We start from the raw sequence: 17548 nt of genomic DNA on the forward strand, positions 1-17548 counted from the left end.
GTTTCTTTAGAGAGAATACATTGTGCTGAATCTAAATAAAGTAATTGCATGATACATGTTGTGTGGTTATTTAAAAAAGAAACCTCTCATACTGTACTCCGTCTCCTTACCAGTAAAATTACAGGGTAAAAAAAGTGTTCAATTCCTCCCCCCGGGCAGGAAGGTGTTGCATGTAATGATTCATAAATATGCAACATGCCACCTTCAACAACACAGATTGTCAGCAGAAACACAGTTCAGCGTCGCATATCTAAACCCCTCGGGAAAATACATTTCAAACTTTCAAACTAACGAACAATGTTGAGATGACTGTCTGGAACATCAAAATGCTGGGGCAGTTCATGCTCAAAATTGTGCATGCATGCGCAACATACTCCAAAAGTAGAGTGAGCCCCGTGTGCCTGTTCAGTGAACTGTAACCCCCTGCAAAATAGTCAACAAAACAGATGCATAATTCTGCGAGTGTTTTCCAGATGAGCAAATAGGCATTTTCTGATGTAGCGAACGTGCCTTTGTAGCGCCAACATCACTGATGTTCAGGAGCGCTCTTCTCCAAGTGATCATTATTTCAGTGCATGTAGGGAATATCCTGCTAACACTGAACCTGTCCTTAGATCTCTTCATATTAAATTACAATGTTGATGTCAAATGCCTAGCCGGAGCAGTTCAGCTAAAGTGTTGATTTATAGGCAAGGAGTCAGGAGTCACAACAATGAATAATAATGCTGAGAGTGTTGCGATTCATCAATCAATCCAACCATTTAATTAGGGATGGTGGTGAGATTCACATTGCAATGTTCCGCTCATCTCTTCTTAGATCTGTTGATATTAAATTATAATATTGTTAGCAAAGCAGCATTTTATCCTGCGGCACCACCACCACCAACAGATTAATATACAAATTGGGCAAGGCTATCGTCTACCAAGCTCTAGCAGTTCAGATAAAATGTTGATTCATAGGCAAGGCGTCAGGATAGATGAGTCACAATAATGAATAATAATGCCAAGTGTAGTACTCCATCAATCAGTCCATCCTTGTAGGTATGTATGGGTGGTAATAAATTTCAGATCATGTCCAGTGGTGTAACTTAGAAAATCTGCTCAAGGCTCACGTTTAAGGCTACAATACAGTATGTGTAGGTATATAAATACACTTTAAGACAATAATATTTATTTATGAGGACTGTGGACAATCAAAGAAGTTTTGCCAGCACTATAATTCTATTTAAGATACCGTCTCTGAGCCAGTCTGACATTTTGCTGTGCTTGCCAACCCCAGCTTTTTAAGTAAGTGGAACCAAGGCAATGATGTTCTGCTCTGTTTAGATTAAAATCCAGTCGGCTGTTCACCCAGACCACAGAATCAGGAATGTACAGAGTGTTATCACTTATTTTATCATTAGACTCGCTTTTTGATTCTATATACTTTGCGGTGGCAATTTATTTATTTCAGATGTGGATTACAGATGTTGCTGATCATTAAAGTCGAACTGAACCTGTTCGTCACGTGCATAATGAGTCCGTTTCAGACTGAAAACATAGTTTGTCTAAGATGACAGGTTGAGAGGCGGGTCATAGTATCATGTCAATGATTTTAATTCTGGGGACTGGATTGGGCTTTGGCCAATCCTGCCGTGTTCCGCCTCCAAATCGAGTGGGATTCAGTGTGTTGTGGCGCTCCCCTCGGGAAGAGCCTTTTGACGGGAGGAGTGGATGTCAGCGACCCGCAGGCAGCCAGCTGCCTTCGTGTTGCCGAGCGGAGAGTGCAGCACGTCGGCCTGGAATCTCCGGGGTGCAACCCCTGACAACCAAGCTCTCGGATGAGCGCGCCATTATCGCTGCTGTAAGGATACGATATCCCTGGAATGCGCGTTTTAACGAGCCAGTTACATTTCTTTGCATTCATAGAGATTATAGTTTTTGTTTTTTGTTCATGTTTCTAACAATTGGCCAAGTTAGTAGTTAGTTTATGGGATAGGAATTCTGCCAGATGAGAGACACTAGGCGCCATTTTCGACTTCATTTGGAAGAGAAAATGATCCAGAAATGAAGATTTGATTGACAGCTGCATGTCGTGATATGATTGGTTGAAATAGGGTAGAAATTTTATAGTACTGGGTGACGTCAGCAAACTGTAAATTACTGTTATCAATGAAATCTTGAAAAACGAACTTTTGATGTGAAAAACTAAAGAAATTAGATTGTTGTGATTTGTTTTGCATACATTATTAAATAGGTGCACTGCATACCCAGGTATTTGAACTAAAAGAAAAGAAAAGTAATTCTTGAGTTCAGCTCGACTTTAAATACTTTTTCCCCGGTTGAGCAGTCACCTTAAATGGCTGAATTTTGAAAACACAAGATTTTACTCTGCTGTATGATATTACAAATGGCCTAATTTTTATTTTATTTTATTTTATTTTATTTTATTTTTTATATAAATACAGGGAGGCCCTTGAGAGCAAGCTCTCATTTGCAAGGACACCCTGTTACAGTGCATTTAGACATTTATGAAAAATTACAGCAGAAATAGGTAATAAGATAAGATGATAAAAACTTTAAGAAAAACAAGAGCAATCCCTATGTAATGTATCTTCGAGAAGTACTCTGAATGACTCTATAGAGAGTTTGCATTAAACTATTTTTCCAGGCAAACTATCAAGATTTCCCCAAGGATTTTGAACTGAGACCCACTGAGACCTGATTATGAAATCACATCCCAATATATTAGATATCCCTTGAACCACTTTTCTGTTGTGACCCACCAATTGAGGAAAAACTGATTCAAGGAATATGAAAATAGCATGGAAAAACAAAACATATACCCTTAGTCTTTACACCCTTGTTGTTATGGTTATACATTATATTTTGTGACAAAGTGTTGTAATTTACTTTTTCAGTGTGCCCACTTTTCCTCGACCTGCATTGTAGACTTATCCTTCAATGAGGGATTTCCTACGTTTTGCAGAATGCCTTTGGACAACCTCCAGATAACGGATGTGGACGTGTTGCATTCAGCTGTGTAGGTGGAGAGAGCAGCAGTGATAGCAATAGTGGAGCAGGACTTTCTGCCTCTTTCTGCTGAGGCTGTACTCAGTGTAGAAATTGCTCCCTGCCTCTTCTAAGATGGACTTCTGCCTGTGTAGTTGTCTGTATGCTGAGGCTAGAAAGAAGCCCTTTCTCTTTGATACTGAGTGACTGGCTGACGCCAAAATCTATCTGCCATTATAGCTGCAATCTTGACGTGACATCACATTGTTTACATTTGGCTACTTATCCAGAAAAATACCACCAAACAACAAAATGTGCCCAGAAATGCAAGTTACATCGCAAAAATCTTTTTTACAGTGTTAAATTATTTTTAGGTGGATTTTTCCTTTTAATATGTAGAGCGTTTGATAGTTGAGTCTATAGCTCAAATCTGTACTTCAAACAGTGAACAAAGCTGCTTCAGAGCAAAGAAGGTCTGCCAGAGTTTAAATCAGATTATCGCTATAACAATAATTGGGCCCCAGGAAGACTGTCCCCTCTGCAGCAGCTCCATTGTATTCCTGCAGTGGCTGCAAGCCAGGCCCTCCCGGCCATGGGAAATCAGCACTGGAGCTCCTAGAAAGTATGTTCACAAGATGTTGATTGGACTCTTTTCCTGCCTACCAACTAGCACATGTTGTCTCTACCTCTTTCTCTGTCTTTCTCTCTCCGATGTTTGCCAAGTGCTGCTTGCCTGCAGTCTTGTCCCCAGAGACAAAAATCCATTGTCTGTGCTGAACGTGGCTGATGACTTCATTGTCCAGATTAAGACGGCACACCACGCATTCAACCTGAAATGTCACAAAACCTGCCAGCATTCTGGACACCTCGTGTTGCCAAGAAGACCTAATCTGTTCAAACGGTTGTCAAGCAGTTTCACTATTATCGGCTTGTCTTTCATGACATGTGGGCCTAATTTTAGATTTGATTGTATCCTGGTTTTAAACTCTGTGCATATGTTCTGGATGTATATTGTGTTATATATATAGTGGGACACCAGGAAGAATAGCTGGTGACACAGCTGCACAGCTAATGGGGATTCTTATCAAAAATGTGTAGCTTCAAAAAAGCTTTCCAGGAAGGTAGAGATACAGCCCTTATTTTGAAATGGACATCCTTCCATTTGTGAAATTCTATTATGGGTATTGAATGGGCTTCACAAGCAAAACTTGGAATCTGTTAAAAGTTAATTGCCTTAGGCTCCTGAATTATTGATGCAAAGTGGGGTTTAGGGCTGCCTTCAACCCTCATTAGTCTTCGGCAGAGTTGTCCATGGAGTCGTGAACTCATGAGAACCTATAATGACTGTGATTATTGCAGGTTGCAGCCACTCCTCTGAACTTCATGTGTTGAATCGTGTGTGTGTGTGTGTGTGTGTGTGTGTGTGTGTGTGTGTGTGTGTGTGTGTGTGTGTGCTTTCCTACTTGGAGAGAATTGTAATGAGCATTTTTTTACAGGAGAGTGGCTTTTTCTCTCTGATGGCATTCCCCTCATGCATCCTGCCCCTCTCTCTCTCTCTCTCTCTCTCTCTCTCTCTCTCTCTCTCTCTCTCTCGGCTCTTTTCCCAATCTTAGTGCATCGCCCTATCTCCATTGGTTTGCTTCTTGGTTTCACTCCCTTTCTGTTTTGCCTGCCCCTCCCCTCCCTGTTATTTTTCTCCTATTTTACATAGAGATAATTCTGACACTGACCTTTTGGGCAGTAAGCTAAACGTTAAATACAGCATGTTCTGTATTGATCCTGGAGCCGCGTAATTAAAAGTCTGTATTAATATGAGAAGAGGGCTGAGAGGAAATCGTTCCACTTGCTGCATGACACATAGGCCTGGCGCCATACTGCATGATTGCCTATAGAGGAAATATATTATTTTAATATGGCTAAATCAAAAAATCTGCAGCCTAACAGCTGGTTGCATCGGATTTGTGCCTCTAGATTGAATATCACCGCGTGTCTGTCGATTGGCTATTAAATTCTGGTGTTATCCAGTGTGACGGTCATGGTTAGCTTGGTCAGGAAACTGCAGCCCAATTCTCTCCGGTGCGCTCTGTCTCTCGGAAAGCGTCATTTGGGCACCGGGAGGGGGGATTTTTGAAGGAGAAGGATGGTTCTTGGCCATCTTGTCTCGGGGAGTGCAATGATTTGAGTCATCGGAGTGTGGCGGGTTTTACACCACTGGTGGACAGATACGGTAAGCAGGGCCTGCCGCCTATGGAAATGAGCTATTGACACCCTCCATCATCACTGATACTATGTGCCAGCGATGAAGTGCTCAGGATCTGTGGCAGTTCCATTGTTTCCCACAACAGCATAATGGCCCCCGCGCGCTCACTTCCAGCTTTTTTTCGACATTCGCCGACGTTTGTCATCGCGAGTGCCCTATTGATTTGCCTTCTGTCCTCCTGTGTGTTCTTCGTTTCGTAGTCAGAATTTTCCACTAGACTTAACAATCCCGCTGCCACACTAGACTAGTCACACTTTGATTTGTGTGTGCTGTGTGTGTGTGTGTGTGTGTGTGTGTGTATGTGTGTTACTGTTTTCTCTCGCTTGCAATGCCACGGCAGTCTGTTTACTTCACTGTTTGGCTGAAGTGGAAAGTTACTGTGAGGGCTGTGCTGACGACACACACCTGCTCTGTGACACTGATGGAGATGACAGAGCTGCAGGAGAGCCCACAGGTCACAGCTCCTCTGCCCCTCGGCTCCGTCTGCCACCCTGCTGTAAGGAAGTGTCACCACTGCTCAGTGTCAACGAGGTCACAGCGCCGCAGGGCCGGACCTCCACAACAACACAAACTACATTTATGTGCAGATTTCTAACCGCCACATGCTTAGGTTAGGTGAGGAGGTCGGTTAGGGCTGTAGAATAGCCAGATTGTTTTGCCTTGCTAAAATCTGCCCTTGCCTACCCTGTGTTTTTCCTGTTTCATTTTCTTTCTTGCCATGCTTGTTTTATAGAAGTTGTTCAATTCTGTTTATGGATTGTGTTGCGTTAGACCTATAAAGGCCTGTGCCGTTAAGAGGTAGTGAATACACACTGCACAACACTCAGAAAGCCTTTTGAGAGCTTGCTGTGGACCAGATGGTGATGGTCTTGAAAGGATGGCTCCATGCGTTGAGAAAAGCATCAGATCCGAGAGAAAGAGGCAGAATTCTCCCGTGTCTCATCCAATTTCATCCAATATATTTCAAGGCTGATAGTCTTTTTATCTATGGAATGGCCTCTATGGAATACTGAAGGAGCGAGGGCAGATAAACGAACACTACACTGGTGCTTTCTACTTCCATTGGTCTGGCAAAATAAATTGACTGTGCCCAGGTGACGAGGAGCCGGCCGCGGCTCTCCTGTGTCTCCCTGGGCACCTCCGCTCCGTCTCTTTCATTTGGGCCATATTCTTCTCAGCCGAGATCCAGGCATCAGCGTATCATCTCAGTGTGTCATTGGAAAGTGCTTTGCGCCTTCTTTAGCTGTTTCAAATCTTTGCCCTGTAATTCACTAGATTTATTGATTGCATACTTGCAATCTGGGATGGCCTTCAATGGAGTGTACAAAGGTGAGTGTGACAGCAGAGGAGAAGGACACAGGAGTGATGGAGACGAGAGGAGAAGGGGACTCTAAGAGGATTTTTCCTTTTCCCCTTTTCTCCCCCCGTTGTTTGATGATTAATCGAAAGCCATTAGTGTAGAGCCCAGGCCAGTGAATTCACTCTTAATTAGTTTCTTTTTTTACCCCTCATTCTCCCTTGCTTTGACATAGGCTCCGCATTATCTACACAATGAGGGATTGGCAAACTGCTTATCTGATTCTGCCTGCGAGTCTCATGCAGCTGCTCTTATTGCTGTACTGTGCAGTATCATGGGGCTGGTACTGCACCTGGGGCTTTAGAATACACTGCTTTATGTGGAATAAAATGCACACACACACACACACACATATTTACATGTGTGCACACACACACACACACCTTTCAATTTAGCAGACTCAGCAGAAGGACATTTAGAGGTGGTGTGGTGGTATGGGAGACATATTTGCTCTCTAAGCTCAGCTCTCGGCGGAGGTTAGATGTGTTGGAGATGGACATGCTGAGATTTAACAAGTAAATCCCCACCCCTTGCCAGGGCTGCAGGATCAATGGCTGCTTTGTTATGTGGGGAGCAAGGCGGAGACACACCCACCCAACTAAATAAAAAAGATCTGACACAGATACAGTGATCCCAACACACTGCCTACCCCTGACCCCACTGCTAATATCGCAGCGCAGGGTGGGAATAGGTTCAAGTAGTGTAATTGAAGAGGAGGCACTCCATCTAATCCTGCCTTTGTCAGCAGCACTCCCCCTTCCGCTCGCCCCGCACATTACTTTTCCCCAACTATTCCAAAGGGATGATTATAGACCCGTCAGCAGCTGCTGTTACTTATTTATGTTTTTGAGACGCTAAAATATCCTTACTCAGCAAATTTTGTGAAACTTCGTTTAAAAAAAAAATGTCTTCTGTTTAATCAGATTTTATGCCAAACGGTATATCCTTTATGACTACATTATGTACAAATACTTAAGTAGCCTAGCTAATTAAAATGTTTCCAGTTTGTGCAAATTATTTGGCACCAAGCCCCTTGTTTGTTTGAGCCCAGATTAATTGGAAAGTATGCACATCTCATTACCGGGAGTATCTGAGCCGCACATCATGGCAGCAAAACTGACGTCCCTTCCACTTTTCTACTTACTTTGGACCTGGATGTGGGCTGCCACCTCTCAGCTCTAAATCCTGGCTTTGAAAAGTTTTGTCTTGTTGTTGCAGTCATTCTAGCCAGGTGCTGCTGGAAATTTTCATTTTGATGTGGAGGACAGCTTAACGGATTTAAGAACTGGCAGATGTAATTGCACAGAGCAAAAGACAAAAGACCTTTTTTTTTTTTTTACCGTTTTACACCCCCAATCCTTCAGTCGAGTTTTGATCGTATTGGCCAGCCATGAGAGCCACAGGGTTTATATGGACTTATTTGTGCAGCTAATGTCACCGAGTCCTCCTGTCACTATTGCTGCACTTTAAATAGATTTCACATGAAGCGATAGACCTGCAATTTGCAGAACCAATAACAAAGATAGTATCTAAACATGTCATCAACGCTGACAAAGCTTATATTAGCAGCAGTTAAACTGACATTGGTGAGTCAGAGTTACCACACTGACTCAGTGTGAACCTTTGCCTTAACATGCATTACGAATGAATAATATTGACAATGTGGTTCGGAAACTCAGCCAGACAGCTGGGCTGTGTAAACCATTTGTTTTTTTTCCCACAGCACCAGATACAGAAACTCATCTCATTTTATTAAGTAACACAATCTGGGCTGTGACATTTACATACACTCTACCCCAAGCCAATTAAGCTCTTGATGTGGGGGTTATTATCACCAAGCCAATAAGGGAGATTAGCAAACGGAATCTGTTAACGCTGCCCTCCGCTGCAGAAGTCACCTCGCTTATACAGACACTGTCTCTTATCTTGTCTTGCTCTCAGAAGGTCATCGATTGCCATGATCCTTTTTCACAGTAGGTGAGCAGTCTCTGATCTCTGTCCTTTTGTGTTTCCCCCAGACCTGCGGGAGATAGTGTTTGTCATCCAGAGTCAGAGCAACTCCTTCCATGTGAGGCAGGCAGAAAGACGCAGAGCAGATTTACTGAAGCAGGCGCAAAGTCTGACAGAGGTAAGAACCTACAGTAGCGACCCTTCACATACACACACAAACGTACGCACACGCCCTTACATTCGCCAACAATAAACCTGTACAGGGGCACAGACCTAAAAAGATTCAACAAACAGTCGCTCTAATCCGGTATTTATCATCACCACCAGCACCCAAAAGTCCCATCTGAACGCGAGCTTGTGTAAAATGTTTTTATTGCCACATGGTGTCAGCACTGATTTTGAAAATGGATGCAAATACTGCTTGTTTAAATTGGTAGTCCATCTGAGAGGATGGATTTCATACGTTCTCGCATTGCTTACACAGAAAACAAAAACTTGCTTGGTTTATTATACTGCTTATACTGATTGCTGTTGTAATCTTCAACATTGAATTCTGGCACAAATAATTATTCGTGATAATCTTCAGATTAACCCCCTGCAGTACTTTAAAATATGAAACTTGAAACTAGGGATGTTCATCAATTATCGAAAATCGATAATCGATCGTTAAGGATTGGAATCGATCCTGTGGCATTTGGATCGATTTTTTAATTATTTAAAAAAAAAAAAAAAAAAAAAAAAATTTTTTTTTTTTTGGACTAGGTTTGGGTGGAATTCGTTCCTCCTCGCCCCACTCCATTGCACAGCCGACTAACGTGAGGTGGAGCTTCATATAGTCTCTAGTTTTCTGGCTGTGCACAGGCCTTTGTGCCAACAAAACTGTTTTAAACATGAGAAATTCACACCGGCATGCGCCGGGGACAGCAGTGTTGGAGAGGAGACACATTGAAATAAAGAGTTCATTGAGGAGAACACGTTGTCTTTCGTATTTTCTGCCATAGGCATTCATTTTGTTAAAAAAAAAAAAAAAAAAAAAAAAAAAAAAAAAATTGAAAAAATTGAAAATTTTCTAAGTATTAATAAAATCGATAATCGATAATTGATCGTTAATTCTCACCGATTATCGATTTTGGAAAATTTTCAAAATGAACATCCCTACTTGAAACTGCAATTTGAAATATGCAACATAATTTAGCATTAGACTGCATTAGAATTCCACAGCACCCTGCCTGCAAAGTAAAATGTATATATGTATGTCATGACATCATCCATTGTGGGACAGACATTTTAATAAACAGACAAACAGAGCCCACTTCCTTTTATATATGATGATGATGATGATGTATCATCATTCTACTCAAATCAACTCTCCATATCTGGGCTTCTTCTGAGTAAATTCTTGATAGAAATTGGTTGTCATCACACGGCGATGAACAAAAGAGAACTTTGCCGCTTTCTAGCCAGCTCTCTATCCGAAATCGGAATGTAGTGTGAAAAACAATGTCTTTTTTTTTTTATGTTGTCTCTGTCTCTGGGGCGCGGCTTCAGGTTCTGCTGCTCCTCTGAGAACCAGCTGCGCCGGCTCGCATGGCTGTTATTCCAGCTACAGATTGTATTTACTCATTTTTTATGCTTGCATCCAGGGAGAATCGGATGGAGAGCTTTAACGAGCCTTAACGAGCCATACCAGCTGGCAGGGGCAAAGTTTCTGTAGGCAGACGAACAGGGAGTTCTCGGTGCAGGAAACATGGAGTGTACCATGTGATTAGTGGACTCCAGTGACTGTCCTACTGAATATTTGATCATTTCAGTGAACATACCAGCATCATGTCATAGCAAGACAAAGAGCGCATCTGCAGTTCATGATGCCCTCTGCTCCTGTTAATTAAATCCCTTCCATGCCAGATGAAATGCAGCGTAGAAGTCGTGAGACATTATTATATTCCACCTGGCTGAATACCAGTGCCCAATTCGGCCTCCCTCTGTTTGAAGCTAATGCGGAAATTACATTCTTTCAAATGGCCAGTGGGGCGCACAGTCTGTCTTGCACTACCAGGTACAGTGCATGCAACTAAATGGGGAAATGACCCAACTTATTTCTTGGTCTATGTCTTAAATAAACACTTTCCAAATGAGTTTATGGTCTGAATCAACAATTTCAAGTATTTTTCATGCTCTCATGGGCTCCGTTTTCTAAATTATGGCCCCATTTCGAGTAAAAGAGGTGATAAATAAGACTAACTTTTGATTGTGATTGACACAAGCAGGAAACCAGGAAAACTCATCACAACAGCACAGCCAGGGCAGGCTTGCCCTAGCCTAGCAACATAGCCGTAGATTAATAGTAAACTACTAGAAACAGTGTTATCCTTATGATATTTTAATAATGTTAGTAGTCACATAACAGTATAGATCTCAGTTATGACCTCAGTTTATCAAAATAGCACCTAGGGGTTATATCGAAATCGGATTTTAGAGGACCAGGTAGCGACCAAACTGTACCAAGTCGGCTCCAGAGCTGATCACCAGGACACATTTTACGTCTGTGATGCCGGGCGAAATTACCTGATAAACTGGTCTGTGCGGCTCTGTGGTGATTAGCTAATGTCTTCGTAGAATTGTGATTATGATTTAATTCATTATGGAAGATAAATGTTGGTTTAATATTATGAAAATAATTCCCTACCATACATGTAAAGTACGCTTAATTTGATCAGACCATTTGGGCATAACGTTATGCAACGTGACATGAGATCACCACATTTCAACAAAGTTTGTGCATATTTGAATGCTGCTAGTCATTTGTTTAATTTGCTCTTTCTGTATATATTGGACATTTAAAGCTGATAGACAATTGTCTTGAGGTAATTCCACCAAGCTCAGTTAAAAATATAATCTAATGTGTCGTTGATTATTGGGAAACATACTTTATCGATATAACTTACTCAACATAAGATCACTTATGTTGTGTAACACGTGACACAATCAAAATAATGTAACTTTTTCACAGCAATACTGTACAGTCCAGCCCACCATGGTATGAGAAAGGAACCATTGTTTGAATTATATCAAAATATATGTTGCATGATGTAGCCTATGTAATGTCTGCTGAATTGTTACAGATATCACCATATTTCATTTCAATAAATATAAGGCACTCGTTGATTTGAACTAGCAGGCTGCTGGTCGATTGTTTCTCCGTCGTCATGTCCTCTGGTCCAAGCTTCGGGTTTGTGTCATAGTTCGTGTTCACTCGACATCAACAATCTTTATTATATATCACATCTGATCATTTTATCCAACCTGGCTCTGACCAGACAACTAATGGGCTCATTCTGCGATCATATTTGCGATACATTCAGATACATGATTTACTTAAGTACATAGCATACATAATAACAACAAGGCTTTGTTGGCAATGTTTATTGACATAAGCATTAAAACAAGCAAATACAAATATTCTCCGGTCACTGGCAGATACGTACAAATGGTTCAAAGCAAATCTCTCAATAGCCACTTCTTAACATGCACCGGAATCCGTATTATAACCCGCTCCTAGCTGGTTGGCCTGCATGTTAAACAACAATTATGTGGGCGGGTGGTGGCACTTCACGTTCACGTAGTTTATTAATTAATGAATCGTTCGGGCAATCGCTTATATCAACGAATTAAACGAGCAAACTCACGGTTTCCTCAAGTGCTGCAAAAACGGCTTGAATTGTTTGGTAGAGGGATCCCAACGCGCTTCAGCTATGCAGGCAGGCAGGTCCGGTGCATCAGGAGGGACGCTTACTGCTGCGCTGCTTGCTTGCTCCCATGTCAGAAAAAGCCTAACTTTTGTGGGGAGAAATACATTGAGAACTAGTCAGATATGACTTGAATGCCACTTGTAAAATAAATCACCCACAGTGATTGACGACGGTCCGACCACTATTTTGACTGGGCGGCTTTATGTAGCCTAACAAAGGCGGAAGCGCTCATTTTTGGCACATTGCCACTCATCGTGGTCGGAATGGACTCCGTTAAAACGGCATGTTTTTGAATGGAGTTTGGTTAAAGATTCGCTAAAGCTGTTTTCAATTTAGCACAGCGCCGACGACGACTCACACGACACGACAACTATTTGCCTTGTAGGGAATAACGTGCATGCTCCTGCACCCCCTCCCCCGCCCACTGGCAGAGAGAATACTGACCATTTCCAGCTGTTTCTAAACAAAGACCCCTCATGTTTAAAAAGGTAAAACCGGAAAATATCCTGCTCTGGCTAGCCAGAGATGATCCAGACTTCATGTTTAAAAGCCACTAATGTCTCAAATCTGTCAGCATTTGGCTTATGTTATTGCAATATCCTATGTTGAAACAACGTTCATCAGCAATATTAACCTGGACAGTAACAGCTTACCGTTATAATCTCAGGAGAGCAAGAGTAAATAATGTTAACGTTACAACATTTAATAGCGTTAATTTTCACAAATCCTTTGATTGTCTGTTGTGTGTCCCCATCACTGGTATTCGGCGATCATCCCTTGAAGAAACAAAACGTGTTATTTATCACTAGAACGTTAACGTTAGTCAGAACTGTGTTTGTTTACCCAACACTACATGCAAATCTGTGCAGCATGCAATAAAGTTTAACATTAACACGGTAACTTGCTACTTTATAACGTTAATACTCCTGTAATAGCTATTTCACAAATGGACATGTACTGTAATGTCATGCAATTACGTTAGCTAAAGACCCCCTGCAGAATTTCAATACACAACTTTTCAAAGAGGCTGCAGTAAATGCTTGACAGCTCTTCAAAGGAAATATGAGACTCATGACCTAAATTAGTTATCTTGACCTCATAGTTATAATGGAAATCACTTTAACCGTAAACGCAGGACTAAAAAAAGGGGGGAGGGACTACTCTAAGTGGCAACAATGGATAACACAGCCAGAAAAATAGCTTGGAAAGTAGGACCAGCTCCCTCCCACTCATATTTGTTTGTGTTGCATATTTCCTTACAAATGCCCAATGTGATTTCACAGAATAAAAAGGCAGAAGAAATAAAAACAAAGCGGGAAATTCTGATCACAGTACATGAGAAAAGTCTGGTTATCCACACAAAAATATACACGAGAATTGCACTCCCGCATCTAACCAATTTACCCTAACCCACTTACCACCCCAACCCTCCTAATAAGTTATTACACATAAAAGCTACACTGCCAACCTGTCACCACCACACTCCCACTCCCACCCCCACTGCACAACACAACACACAGGCACTATCATGCCCACCATATTATGTGTAAGCTCTACTGAATAATAAGGTTGTAAGTCTATTCTTGCATGAGCATATTGCCGGCGCTCATTTCAGGTCAGCATGCAGGCTATTCCATTGCTTGGGTGCGTAAACACTAAATGCTGTTTCACCAGACAAGCGTGTCTGATATACAGTATATTGTGCTGTGAACATTTTACTGGAAGCCAATGGAGGCATAGCCTATGTTCAGATTTTATTTTAATTTTTTTGCTACCAATCTTTTTTTTTTTTACGTCAACAGGAAAGTACAACAGAAGACAAGTAATTGCATAAAACAAAAACATAAATCTGAATGAAACCAAAATCTAAGAAACAAGTAATACAATACAAAAGAAAGGAAAAAGGAAATAAAAGGAGCACCACCCCCCCACCCACACCCACACCCACACCCACACCCACACACACACACAGGAATTTACATTACATTTATATTTCAGGCATTTAGCCCATGCTCATATGCAGAGCGACTTAAGACAGTAGAATGAGCTTAAAGTCCTAAATCTCCAACAATACAACCTAAGCTGCTCCACGGCACCAAGGGCAACTGAGAACGTCTCTCAGATGCTGTTCATGTCAACAACAAACAGCCTCTCGACTCCAAATGAAAAGCAGCCCTGGAATCTGCACAATAAGCCTCACTGACTTTAATGTCTTGAATGACTTTAATATGCCTTTACACAAAGAGATAGATAGATAGATAAAACAATAGACATAGGCAAAATAGAACAAAAGATCATTAATTGTGCCATTTTTTTTTAATCATAAACATTAACGCACACAAAGAAAACTTGCATTCTGAAATACTTTCCCATGTATCGCTTGTATTATCTAAAGGACCCCTAAAGTCTTTTAAGATGTATGTAAAATACTCTACTTTGAATAATAATTTGTTTCTGATATGTTTTCCCCCCACAAAAAAGTGTAATCATCTTCTTAAAATCTACTCCTTCTCCCTCATTAAAAATCTATTCCAGAGTCTATGAATATGAAAATAAAATATATTTCATCTCAAAAGTGATCCTACTGGGAACAAGATGTCAAGATAGGGATTGGCTTCCAATATATATATGTATGTATGTATGTACAGTGGGTTCGGAAAGTATTCAGACCCCCTTAAATTTTTCACTCTTTGTCATATTGCAGCCATTGGCTAAAAGCAATTCATTTCATTTTTTTCCTCGTTCATGCACACACAGCACCCAATATTGTCAGAAAAACACAGACTTGTAGACATTTTTGCAGATTTATTACAAAAAAACACTGAAATATCACATGGGCATAAGTATTCAGACCCTTTGCTCAATATTGAGTAGAAGCACCTTTTTGAGCCAATACAGCCATGAGTCTTCTTGGGAATGATCCAACAAGTCTTTCACAAATGGATTTGGGGATCTTTTGCCAATCCTCCTTGCAGATCCTCTCCAGTTCTGTCAGGTTGGATGGTGAACGTTGGTGGACAGCCATCTTCAGGTCTCTCCAGAGATGCTCAATTGGATTTAAGTCAGGACTCTGGCTCGGCCATTCAAGAACATTCACAGAGTTGTTCTGAAACCACTCCTTCGTTATTTTAGCTGTGTGCTTGGGATCATTGTCTTGTTGGAAGGTGAACCTTCGGCCCATTCTGAGGTTGTGAACACTCTGGAAAAGGTTTTTGTCCAGGATATCAATGTACTTGGCTGCATTCATCTTTCCTTCAATTGCAACCAGTCGTCCTGTCCCTGCAGCTGAAAAACACCCCCACAGCATGATGCTGCCACCACCATGCTTCACTGTAGGGATGGTATTAGGCAGATGATGAGCAGTGCCAGGTGTTCTCCACAAATACCGCTTAGAATTAAGACCAAAAAGTTCGATTTTGGTCTCATCAGACCAGAGAATTTTATTTCTCAGAGTCTGGGAGTCCTTCAGGTGTTTTTTGGCAAACCCGATGCGGGCTTTCATGTGTTCTGCACTGAGGAGAGGCTTCCGTGGGGCCACTCTGCCATAAAGCCCCGACTGGTGGAGGGCTGCAGTGATGGTTGTCTTTCTAGAACTTTGTCCCATCTCCCTGCTGCATCTCTGGAGCTCAGCCAGAGTGATCTTTGGGTTCTTCTTTACCTCTCTCACCAAGGCTCTTCTCCCCCAGATGCTCAGTTTGGCCGGACGGCCAGTTCGAGGAAGAGTCCTGGTCGTCCCAAACTTCTTCCATTTAAGGCTTATGGAGGCCACTGTGCTCTTAGGAACCTTAAGTGCAACAGAATTTTTTTTGTAGCCTTGGCCAGATCTGTGCCTTGCCACAATTCTGTCTCTCAGCTCTTCAGTCAGTTCCTTCGACCTCATGATTCTCATTTGCTCTGACTTTACACTGTGAGCTGTAAGGTCTTATATTGACAGCTGTGTGCTTTTCCCAATCAAGTCCAATCTATATAATTAAGCACAATGAAGGTGTAGGCCCATCTCAAGGATGATCAGAAGAATTGGACAGCACCTGAGTTAAATATACAAGTGTCACAGCAAAGGGTCTGAATACTTATGGCCATGTGATATTTCAGTGTTTTTTTGTAATAAATCTGCAAAAATGTCTACAAGTCTGTGTTTTTCTGACAATATTGGGTGCTGTGTGTGCATGAACGAGGAAAAAAATGAAATGAATTGCTTTTAGCAAATGGCTGCAATATGACAGAGTGAAAAATTTAAGGGGGTCTGAATACTTTCCGAACCCACTGTATGTATGTATGTATGTATATATATTGGTCACGTAGGCACAAGTCAGCAGATTTGCCATACAGTAGGAATTCCTGTGGTAAGCCTCTGATTGGCTGGGCTGTTATGGAAATCCGGCTCTCTGCGTGCATTGGTGCATCGTTTAAAATGTACCGCCCCACGAGTTGCATCAAGCAAATAAGGAGGTCTGTCGTCGTTGGTCAATTCCAATGTCTGTCACACATTTTGTTTTGGTCTCAGGGGGCGGTAGTTGTGCCCCAGACGTAGATATTTATCTACGGCTGGCTACTGTGAGACTAGCCCTCCCCCTAAAATTGGATTTTCAATTAATACAGAGACACTTTCCACTTTCAGCAGATGGATGTGAAAACAGCCTTCTAGTGTCAAACTCTGCACAGACATCATTCTGCTCAGTGAAGCTCAAACATCCAACTGTGAATGAACAAGAAGGAAAAACATGTTTTTGACTTTAGGGGGTCTTTAAGTATTTATGCAGATGAGTAAAGCCAGTCAATTCTGAATCAGAGCCTATATTAAAAAAGAAAAAAGAAAGTGAGAAAAGTCTGGGAATGAAAGTGTTTTAATAGGCTACACTGAAATTACAGATCGGGCCTTTATTGCATTAGCTATGGCTAACATATGTCATTCTTTACCCCGGCTCATTATTGATGTGGCATTGACAGGCGGCAGCTGTATCTGCAGTCTGCCCCCAGTCTCCTCTATGATGAAAAGCATCTCTTCCTGCCCCTCCATTATAACCAGCAGTCAGTGACCCCCATCTTCTCCCAAGCCACCAAGTAATCGCTGTCCTATTCATTGCTAGCATGTCCACACAAGGACAGGCTCTTATCTCTTGATTAGGAGTCTGCAGCTGGCAGCCAATGGCCACCAAGAAATAATTTCTGCTCTGATGCCTCTCTCATGACAGCCATGTTGACAGCTCTCTGAAGCGAACGCTGTTTCTGAGGTTGTACTAT

General features: G+C 41.8%; 1 protein-coding gene across 1 annotated transcript in view; it reads left to right on the forward strand.

Moving 5' to 3' along the window:
• b3glcta (beta 3-glucosyltransferase a) overlaps window positions 1–17548 on the forward strand; it is a 79604-nt gene that overhangs the window by 23695 nt on the left and 38361 nt on the right. The window contains exon 4 of the mRNA XM_083637768.1: window positions 8627–8736. Coding sequence (XP_083493894.1) covers window positions 8627–8736 — 110 coding nt within the window. The remainder of the gene's footprint in view (window positions 1–8626; window positions 8737–17548) is intronic.

The sequence above is a fragment of the Poromitra crassiceps genome, assembly GCF_964638095.1.
Source record: "Poromitra crassiceps genome assembly, chromosome: 5".
Taxonomy (NCBI): domain Eukaryota; kingdom Metazoa; phylum Chordata; class Actinopteri; order Beryciformes; family Melamphaidae; genus Poromitra; species Poromitra crassiceps.